Here is an 11515-nt window from a genome sequence, read left to right as displayed (position 1 = left end):
ACCCAGATGTGTCTCTATGTCTGATAGTCCACAGAGTGGTTTCCTTGGCAGCCAGGATTAATCTTTCCACAGACCTCAACCTGCGTTCACCAGTCAGGAAAGTGGAGCCCATGAACCCCTCCCCCGGCCCCCATCAGGGTCCTAACTTTGTCAAACGACTTGAGTGTAAACTGGAAACTCTCACGTTCTGATTTCCTCTGGATGAACAGTCAGACAGAGTGTTCCTTAAATACATATTTTAATGCATATTTATGTGAAATTTTGTTATCAGAAATACAAGTTTGTGAAGAGCTTTTTATTGCAATGGGCAGTTACTGCATGAAAAGCGTAGGAGCCTATAGACTATACTCCATCTCTCTGACTCAGTAATCTTCAAAGAATTCATGGGAAAGTTAGTATTTGCAGAAAAGTGGTTAGCTTTGCTGAAACCTACCCACAAAACACCCAGAGGTTTAGGGGAACATTTTAATGCTTCAGAGACAGGGTTAAGTGAAGAGGTTGTAGAAATCAGTGTCACTGGCTGAATAGCTGGGAGAGCAGGGCTCAAATTCTGTGATTCACTTCTCTTCTCCATACCGCAGTGGGAGATGGATGCATATCCTCCCATCTTCCCACAGGCTGGGATGCTTCAAGCTTCTCAGGAGGACCTATTGTAAGCCTAAACTCTTGATTGTGAATGTTAACCAGGAGAGGACAAATTATCCTTCATAGAAGATAACTCGCTTATGACATTTGATTGGTTAAGAAATGTTGTGGAGGGACATTAATAGATTCACCCCAATAATTACGGTTAGGTGAGATCAGTATTAAAATTGGGCAAAGCCCCAAATGTTATGTGACAATCATGCATCCCACCAGGTGCCCCCGGGAAGTCACCCTGGAACTGAAATAAATGTGTCACAAATGGTGTTGGATGCCTTTTTCATTTCGTATAAAAACATGGATCTGATCAAGTCAGCCCCCTTTCTGGTGGGAAAAGTAAAGGTGGGGTACATAATTGGTGCTTTCTACTCTGTTTTACTTTTAAGGAAGAAGTGATAGTTAGGGGTGGGCTTACTTTGACTTCTTGCATTTTTCCTTGTCTCCCACACCCAGGAAATTGCAGACTTCCCATTAGAATGTGGGAGGTGTGTGTGTGTGTGTGTGTATGTGTTTGAGGGGGTTGTGTGCATGTGATGGGAGGACAGGAAGAGTAAGGGCCACTCATGGACTACAAAGGGGTTGTACTTTGCTAACACAGACAGGAAACTGTAATGCTTGATCTATCCAAATCTATGGCTCCTTTCTTTGCCCCAATTATGATGAGTTAAGAGGAAGAAACCAGGTAGTTGGTTGTGGGTAAGAATTCCAATTTCCGCTTAGCACCAGAATCTTTTCCAGGTTTTACCCTTTCTTCATTCACTCTGTCTCTAAACAATTCCCACCCCATTGACCTCCTAATGAAAATTTATAAGTTAAAATATTTTCTGAGAACTTTATGACACTAGCCTGAAGTCCAAGAGGGGCCTGCTCTAAGTCAGTCCTGACCATGGGGAAGTTGGAAAAAGTGGGCTTGGTACAAGCAACATCTTTCTGTTCAGATGATGTTGAGATGACCCAGAGGAGAGGCCACAGTCCGTTAATACGGAACCCTCAAAGCTGAAAAGCAGTGGCCAAGCAGGACTTCCTGTGTCTTCTGGGCATCCAGTCAGCCTCCATGAACATGAAATTCAGACAGCTTTGTAAAAAACGAAACAGTGGAAAGGTAGCATATAAAGGCAGAAATTCTTGCAGCTCATGAATTGAAAACCACGGCTGACCTCAGACTAAATGTGTAGTGTCAGAATCCAATGTCAACATTCTCCCACCTCTCTTTTTACACATATAGATTCAGATGAAGATAATTCATGACACACACAGAGAAAAGACACCCCCCTTCCTGCTTTAGTCCCTGCGATGACTTTTGCTTAGAAAGTCACAGCTGTTCCCCAACCCCAACCTCAAATTTGTCCATGTACCTCTGTTAATTTCCTGGCCCAGAGACCTGAGGAAGTCACAAAATTATACCCGCTTTTTGTTGCGCTTGCCACTTCAGTAGTTAGGATGGCAGAAGTAGAGAGAGAAGAATGAAAGTCATCCTTGAAGCTCTGGCCGGAGATGAGAAATAGTTTCTTGGGAGAGATTCAGGCTGGACTCTGCTCCTGCTCTTGGTCAGGCATGTCTCTAGTCTCTGCAGTGCCTGGAGCCAAACTCTGCCTCTCCTCCTCTAATGCCTGGTATTCCCTCTTCTTGTACTTGCGGGTGCCGTAGATGGCCAGAGTGATGACAGCTGCCAGGGCGGCGGTGACCCCCACTGTGATCCCAGCTGCTGCTCCTCCTGACAGACCACTATCATTCCCGTGGATGACCTTCATGGCCCTGCGCAACTCTAAGGGCTCTCCCAGCCTCCACTGCTGGGTCTGGGAATCTTTAATCCAGGAACTTGCAGTCTCAATATTAGTCACTATGACTGTGTTGGTGGCAGCCTGACTCATGAGGGGTGGCCGACTGTAAGGTGGGAGCCTGACGGGGGGTAGTGACCCTCCTGTAAAAAGCCCAGCCTTGACACAGTAGGACACTTGGCACCCATCACTGATGACGGCTAGGTGTTGGCTGAAGCCCCCGGGACACTTTTTTAGAGAAGGTGCCCCTATATCTCTGGATATGGCAGAATCCACCAAGGGGTTCCCGACTGCACAGCTAAAGAACCCACCAAAGGGGACCGAAAACCTATATCCCAACTCAAAGTCCTGAGAGGCACATACCTTGAGGTTTTCAAAAAGTCTCAATGGAATATAGCCAGCTGGGCATGACTGTGCATTTGTCAAAGGGTTTATGCTCTTACCACTGAAGAGGCCCCCGAAAAGTAGTCCTGAGTTTTCTGGTACTTGGCCAGTGGCCGCACACCAAAAAGCCCTAAATTCGGCCTTTGCCACCCGGAACACATCTTCACACACCGTCTTGCAGAAGATGAGGAGGGTGCACTTCCGTTGACACTCCAGGTGGTTGTAACCCTCCTCATGGATCTGGGACAGCAGGTGGATTGGGGAGTAGCCAGAAGGGCAGGAGAAGTCGCCAGTGAGTGGGTTCTTCTCCTCCAAGTTTTGGCAGAGTTGGACAACATCATTTCCTGAGAACTGGGTGCATTCCTGATAAACTCCACCAAAGGAGAAATTGGTCATTTTCCCCTCGCAAGAGCCATCGTCAGTGTTGGCCTGAAAATTGAAGTTGGGTGAATCGAGATCTGTGCATCCAGGGTAGGTGTTGAACATGTAATAACGTCTCACAGCAGCTTCCACCGTCTTAGACAACTTCTTCACCAAGGGCCCCGGCAAATCAGGCAGCGTGTCGGGGTTGATGAAGAAGTATAGAGGCAGTCCAGCACGGTCTACGGCCACCAGGTGGTTGGTGATGCCCTGTTGCCAGGCCTGGAGGGTGATGCCTGGGTAAAAAGGAACCCCTCCAATGCTTTGCACTCTGGAGTTGCTTCGGTTTGAGATGTAGCTCTTGGTGAAGGTATTCTGTGACGTGTAATTCTCCTCAAATTTGGAGTTCACAATGTTTAGGAAGGCAGCTCCAGCAGATGCAGTTATTGCACTACGGCTGCTCTGGCTATCCTGCAGGAAGGAGGTTCTGATGTGGTCCTCCTGAATGAGAGCAGCCCCAGCGTCCACACTGATGATGACATGGGTGCCATAATTGAGAACCAGGAGTTCTGCCAAATAGGTGGCCATCCGTGTCTGGTTGTTCTCCAGACGGTCACAGATGTCTATGAGCTCCTTCTTAAACACCCTGCTTAGTTCTGAAGCTGGGTTGATTTTAACTGTGTATAGCAGGTTTCTTACCTGAACCCGGGTAGTTATAGCATGGTCCTTCACCTGAAGGGTCTTCATCCTCTGGAATTCAGAGGAGAACTTGCCATTGACTTTGGAAAAAAGGGAGAGTTCCAGGTTGATGGAGTAGGAGGTGCTGCTCTGGTAATTCACCCAGGAATCCAGGATTTCTGAGTTCATCTCCAGGTTGCTCTGTTTCTGGGGAATGGTGAATATTTCATCGGGGATGATGTACTGTCCGTCCTCTGTGGTCCTGCAGTTGGTATAAGTCAAGTCCATCACCCGTCCCATGTCCACATTCCGCAGATTATCCCAGCCCCCTCCAGGTAAGACTTCCAGAACAGGTAGTTTTAAGGCATCCTTGCAGTTTTGAAATCCAGCCTCATCTCTCTTTTCCAGAGGCTGCTCCATTTTAGCCCATGCTGCCGCTGCCCAGAAGAGGATGGCACCCCTGACGCTGTTCATGGCTCAGGCAGCCCCAGCTCCACGCCAGCCCTAAGCAGTGGGCCAGTGAGCTTGGTGCAAACTGAACCAAAACGAAAGAAAGCAGTTGCTGAAACAAAAAAATTCAACAGTTCTCTTAAAGCCACCAGTTCCTCTTTAGGCTAACCTAATTGCAAAATGGGGAAATGAGAGTTGATTGGAATACTAAGGTCTGTTAGGACTTTGAAATAATATGTTGTGATAGATTTGCAAACACAGCCCTATATCCTCAACAGTTAGCTACCCTGCCTGAACCCCACCTCCCCACAGTCCCGGGCTGCAGCAGTGTGGGCACTCAGAAGTGCAAACACATACCTTACTGCTTCCTCCCAGGTAGCTTTCCAACTTTGAAAGAAAGTTTTGATTTTGCTTTTTTGTTTGCTCTCTTGATGTTTCAAATTTTTCCTGACTGTTCTCTCCTGGGACTCCAATATCAGTTTCCTTTTACCATAAATGCAGAGGTGAATGGCAACATCACCCTTGCTAGGACACCCTGCCTTGGCCATACTTTGGCTAGCTGTAGGTCAAGGCCAAGGCCTCGGTTTCCCATTCACCTGAGGGTGAATGTTGTTCATGCAGAAGAAAGAAGTGAAAATCTTGGACACAAGTCCTGTGGAGTTTTATTGTTATAAGCCCTAATAGTCCTGACATTTAAGATGCCATTATCTGGGGCAGAACTGAACGGGTCTGAAGAGGATTCCATTGGCTATATGCTGGGAACCTCAGTCTGCACTGTCCTTGGCGTGCAGAGTGAAAGCAAGAGACCCCCACACTGTGTCATTTCCTTTCAGATAAAGATGTTTAGGAAAAGATCACATCCACACTATAATCTGGATTTTGATTTATCAAAAGCAGACAGTAGCCAAGGTGTACGTGTGTGTATATATACATCCTCTGTATGTGTGTGTGTGTGTAGTTGGCAATAAGTTGGTACCTGCTGTTCTACCTTTCATTTTTCATTCCATTGTTTAGTGCACATAATCAATATAAGTGCATAAAAAATAATTTGGCTCTGGGCTGCCCAGTGGCGTAGTGGTTAAATTCCCACACTCTGCTTTAGTGGCCCAGGATTCTCTGGTTTGGATCATGGGCACACACCTACATACCACTTATCAAGCCACTTTGTGGTGGGCATCCCACATATAAAATAGAGCAAGATGGGCACAGATGTTAGCTCAGGGCTAATCTTCCTCAAAAAAAAAAAAAAAAGAATGTAGCCCTGCATTACTCAATTCTTTTTTTTTTTAACAAAAGCAACTATTCATTTGTTATATCATCAGGAGAACATACTTTAAGGCATTTCCATTAGTGTGCTGATGCTACGTCTATTAGAGTCCATAATTTAGAACAGTGCTTCCAAGCCCATTGGTCTAGTACCAGAATTAATTGAAGCCCAGCTCTCTCAATTCTTTGGGACAGCTAGGGTGCATCTTAATACACTTGGTAACCAGGGAATCCAGAGGAGTTAATGAAGCTCCCGGTTGTACCCTCATGGCTCCCCAAATCATACCATGAACTAGGTGCAGTGCTGAGACTGAAAAAGTTATGTTTCAATTCACAACTATCACTAACTATCACCCTTATCCATCAAAGAATTGAATTACCTCAGATTGTCACAGATGCAGCTGACAAGTGTTTTCAGAAATAATGAGGCCAGTTGCGTAGCTTCACAGGCTGAGCTTCACTAGTTATTATTAAAACTTCAGTGGTGTTCTGTAAACCCAGAAATACCACATTCTGGACCTGTTCATGCCTCCATTATCATGCTTCAGGGAATTCACTTACATTCAAGAGGGATTAATTTATGAACGAGGATTCAGTTTATACTTGACTGAGAGGCAAGCTTTTGCACAGGATGTCCTGGGTAATTTATAAATCATCTAGTTATAAATTTATCAGTCAGTAGAGTGATCCTAGAATTAGAAAAATTAGAGTTGAATGCCCTTGAGTGCTTCCAATACGTCTGTTGAAATATCCACAGACTTCCCTTCAATCTGTTTCAGGGCTAATTCAGCAGATCAGAAAACTCTCTCACTCACACTGCTTTGGAGACATGCTGACAATTTCTTACTCTTTGTTTTCCTTTTAATAGATCCTGTTGAGACCTCACTCTTCTGCAAGGAGAATACAAGCAAGGTGAATACAGATAATTCCGAGGGGTTCCTGTATCTTGACACACCCAGTCATTGTCGTATTTTGGAGAGCTTTACTCTTCATTTTTACCATAGGAAAAAATTGAAAATAGCTAAAAGAGCCAATAAGAGTGAAATTATATTGCATCCACATGACAAAACATTTTATGGCATCATAATTTTCAAACAATTTTAATAACACAAGAAATTCTTATGCCATAATGTTATGTGAAAAAATCATCATAGATATTCAGTATAACCTCCACTATATACAAATATTTATAACTAGAGGATATACACCAACCCATTGGCAATAATTATATCTGGTTGGAAGGTTTTATGGATTATTTAAAATTTTTCCTCTTACTTTTCTGTATTTTTTGAGTTTTATGCAGTGAGAATGTCTTTACTCATGTGACAACTTTCTATTGAGAAGGTAGTAAGTACCAAACTCAGGGGTGGGTACTAGGTAATCATCATTTTTGTACTCAGGAAAATAATCAACAAATATACATTTAAAAACAAAGAAAGAAATTATTTCTGGAGTTTCCATATATGTGAAATGATCCAAAGCCTGTGACTCTGTGATTTCTGTGCTCAAGGAAGTTCCTTTTCAGTTCACGGGGAAACAATGAAAGGAGAAGTGCAAATGGTGGGAATTTCAGCTCAGCTTAGATTTGCATGCCACTGTGGTGCTCATAATGGTCAGGTGCGAGGCAGATGCCTGCAGGAGTTTGACCAGAGTTTTTCACCCACTCCTTTCTTGCTTTACTCTGCTCACCAGCAATTTCCCCTAGTTTTCCTGTACTGAAATGCATATGCAATCGCATAAACTCTCCAGATGGCCGCACTCAAGGGCCTGTGTCTAAAAATTGAACTTGGTTTCTAAAAGAAAGGCAATTTTTCTACAAAAGGTATGCATCTGTGTTGCAGAAGAGTGATTTCACTTCCTCCAAAAAGAGGCAAGAGGGAAGTCCCATGTCTGCTTTCTTTCTCAGTTTGAACACGTGCAACCTTCTGATACCATCTCAAACAGAGCCAAACCATGATTCATGTCTTAGGTTCAGTTCTGTGTGGGCTTGGAGCCGGTCCTGGTGTTTCCCACTTCTGCATTTCACCTGCGGTCTGAAATGGGCAGGAAAATCTGGCTGCATTTGCCGGCACCACTCCCTTTCTTATTTTTAGCAGGAATCTAGGAAACCAGTCTGGAAGCTGACAAATAGTTGCTAAATGGATCAGAGAACTATGATTTTTATGGACTCTGGAATAAATTTAGTTCTGGAAACCCTAGGAGGTATCAGTTGACAAAGTGACAGTATTTTCTTTTCTAACAGTTGATTCCTAACCTGATGTTTTGAGAGCTGCTTTGTCAGCTCCTTCTCCTCAGAGACTGTTCTTCCCATCAGGATTATTTGTGTCCTGACCACAAAAATAAGAACATAGTGGTTCCTTGATTCCTTTTCTTCTTGTGGGTAAAAACAGAAGGCCCGTGTGAAATCCTGCATATTTGCGTTAAAAAACTAGGGCAGAAGTTGGCAGTCTAAGCCATTTTATTTCTTTCCTCTGTTAACACTTTCCCCTCCTGATTTTTCTAATTGTTTTTCTCTTCCTCAACTATTCCCTTTCTGCTCCTTTTTCTCTTTGCCATGTCCATAACCGGGTTTGGAAGACACAAGTCTGCGATTTAAAGTGATCCTCCCATGATGCTAAAGAAGAAGGAAATCCTGGTGTGGCAGAGTCTTAGTCTCCAGGCTGGTACTCCTTTATTCCACATCAAGGCAGTTGCACCATCCATTGCCACTGATCTCTGAGGCTGCCTCAGTACCATCTTCAGCAGAGTTCTCCAGGACATTCTAATGGAAGTCTATACTTATTGTGCAACTGTTATTTGTCAGGCATCCCTTGTAAGTGCCATTTTTAGAGCAGCCAATGTCAAATGTAATGCTCCTTTAAGAGTCTGGGAGATGGAGTCAGCCCTCGGAGTCACTCATCCCTTTTCAACTACTTTCCAAGCTAAGCTCCACAGAGACTGAGCAGCTAGGACAAACCCATTCCCCCTCCCCATCAGCTTTTAGGTTTCCCAATGATACCAGCCTAATACGAAGAGTACCTTTTATATTCTTCTTCAGCTGAACACAGATTAATATGGAGGGCTTTGCACAACAGCACTCAAACACAGTGAATTTCTCTTATATCCTTGTTTCTCAGTCCCTACATCTTTGCTGTCCATGTAACTTCTTCTTTGAGGAAGATTTTAGCATTTGGCCTTTCTGGGTTAACTGTTGGCAGAGTTTATATTTATGTGTTTCATTATTGGGTAACACAAAATCAATCTAACATTCAATCTATCCTTCTTTTACCACAAGATATTCAGATCGATTTTGAGCTGAGACAAAATAAAAATTACCACCGCTTTTCTTTCTACCTGAAATAATGTGTTAAGGTGAAAACATGTGAATTAGGTGAGGTGGTTGTTCCATCACAGAATTATCTGGAATTGGGAGCTTTGGGTCTCCCATTGAAATATTCCTATTGTCTCTACTATTTTTTTGTGACTACATATTTTTTAAATATGACATTGAGTGTGGGCTGGGTTGTGGGTCTCTTCGGTCTCTAGACTTTGTTCTGCTTTATATAGTCACTCAAAATGTCTCAACTGCTAGACTGATAAACATGGATGTGAAATAGAGGTTTCAGAACTGAAGTACAGGCAACATCCGGGCTCCATATGTTACTTTGGGCAAGTTCTGGAGTCTCCCTAAGTCTCTATCTCCTCAACTTTGAAACACAAACAATGGCATATGCCTCTGTGTAATAAATTAAGTTGTTAAGAGGATTGACTGAAATCATGTAAAGCTCTATATGACTGAGGTAGGAGCTCATTGTATATCAGCTCTCATCTTTGCTGAACCTGTTGCTGCAGTCTTCTGGTTGATTCTGTGGTTCAACACTTTCAGGATGGGAGTGGAAGAAAAGGCATTTTAGAGCATCTCAGGAGCTTGACTTTCCTTTGGTGGTCCATTTGACAGCATAGGAGGCCATACTGACTCAGAGGGGCCACCTGAATATTTTTTACTAACGTCCTAAATAGAGACTTGCACCTCTTTAAGGAAAACAATCTAGTAGCCATGCCATCTGGATTAATGACACAGGTAAATTAGAAGTGATGGTTGATTTACCAAAGAATTCATCCTGAGAGTCTTTTAGAATGGAGTTGACAAACTATTTTTTCTAGTGACCACCTCGGTAAATATTTTAGGCTTTGTAAGCAAATGGTCTCTGTGGTAACTACTCAACTCTGCCATTTTTGTGTGAACGTAGATGATATGTACATTCATGGGCATGGCTGTGTTCCAATAAATCTTTATTTACAAAAACAGGTGGGGGTTGGATTTGGTGTGGGGTCTGTAGTTTACTAACCCCCAACTTAGAATCATAGAATTACAGAATCCCATGATTGGAAAAGACCTGCCCTCCCAGCCAACACTTGAACCTCCTCTAATACAATCTTAAAAAGTGGTCATCCACCATCAGCTTGGATGCCTCTGGGCAGGATGGCACCCTGCCTCCTGTCTGTGGACAGTTCTGTTTCTTAGAAAACTTTTGCGTCAGCTGAGCCCAAATTGTCTGTTTGATCCTCTGGTGGCTGAGATCATACTTCTTTGTGTGGCCATCTTGATAGTGATGCTGTGTACCAGAAGCGCACAGGACTTAATTCCACATGTCAATGAACAGTGATGAATTACAGACAAGAGATAGGTGGGATCTGGCAAATAATTTGTTCTTCCTTTCTCCCTCCAGTGGACTGTTTTGAGGACCAGTGTTTTCATATGGTCTGTCAGAAGACATTTGCATGACTAGACAACTGTCTGCATCTTTCCTTAAGCTGTCATCATCTCAGTAATATACCTCTTTAGATTTGCTTTGTTTCCTTCCCTGCCTTATCTCCCTTTACCTCCTACATTTGGTGCACTGGGATTGTACCTCCCAATGAAACATTAATCAATGTGGGACATTAACTAATATTATAACGTCACTCTTATGTGCATTTATCATTGTATATTTTAATGGACTTTTTGTTTGACTCTCTCCCCTAGTAAACTGTAAACCCCTTATGAGACGTTACTGTGTCTTTTTGGTTCATCATCGTGTTAGTGGAGTCTAGTGCAGTATCTGGTACATAGCAGAGGCCCAATAAATATTTGTTACTATTGAATGAATAAACCAGTGAATAAAGCAGACAAAGCTGATGATGTTTCTCAAATATTTCCCTGGAAAATCAAGCCATGACTGGTTGGGAATAAAATTCAAGCCAAAGCAACATTATTACAGGATTTTTTCTTCAATTTACTTCAGTATTTTTGAGCATTTACTCTGGGTCTAGCTTGCTCTGTTTGTATTTCGTATTGTGAAATAGTTTGGTTTTCTGGTCTATAATTGTATCACTGGTGAATCTGGAATGGTGTGAGCCTAGTGTCTTACATAATAAATGGATTATAAGAGCCCAGATGGAGTGCTCCTATGTGCCAAGATCTTTTGCTCTAATTATGTCTCATCTGGTATTTAAGGCTCTGGCTCTGCAGGACTGAATCCATATGCATGTCGATACCCACCTTGGTCCCCATCTTGCCAATAATCTGCAGCTAGTGAGGCTGGCTTAAAGTTACCTGGTCTCACCCTCTGGCTTCCCCTTTCCTTCTTCATAATCCCCCCAACCAGTTTACAAACAAGCTTTGCCTGGAGGGTGGGGCAGAAGTTAGGGAGGAAGGAGAAACTATCAAAGGACTGACCTTCCCAATTCTGATGACACTTCCATCATGTTGACAGTCAGGAGAAGGACTAAGGAAAGTAGAGGAAGAATAGAAAAAAGGTCAGCATAGTGCAAAAAAGAAGACAGAAGGGGTTTATTTAAAAATCCTAGTTTTTAAAGAGCCAAATCTGAGCTTTACCAAGAAGAACCAGAGCACTGGCTCTGGGTTTTCCTAGGTTCTGGGTAGACATTTCTGTCCCTCTTTCCTCCTGGTTCCCTCTTAAAGCTAGGTTTTTAAT

The 11515-nt window shown here is 43.2% G+C and overlaps 1 protein-coding gene across 1 annotated transcript; it reads right to left on the bottom strand.

Moving 5' to 3' along the window:
- Positions 1-227: 227 nt before the first annotated feature.
- On the bottom strand, positions 228-4364 carry MPEG1 (macrophage expressed 1). The gene has a single exon (XM_046644571.1). The coding sequence runs from the start codon at positions 4314-4316 to the stop codon at positions 2163-2165; it is 2154 nt and encodes a 717-aa protein (XP_046500527.1). The 5' UTR covers positions 4317-4364; the 3' UTR covers positions 228-2162.
- Between the last annotated feature and the right edge of the window lie 7151 nt (positions 4365-11515).

Source organism: Equus quagga, chromosome 17 (genome assembly GCF_021613505.1).
Source record: "Equus quagga isolate Etosha38 chromosome 17, UCLA_HA_Equagga_1.0, whole genome shotgun sequence".
Taxonomy (NCBI): domain Eukaryota; kingdom Metazoa; phylum Chordata; class Mammalia; order Perissodactyla; family Equidae; genus Equus; species Equus quagga.
This window is presented reverse-complemented; position numbering and strand designations above follow the sequence as displayed.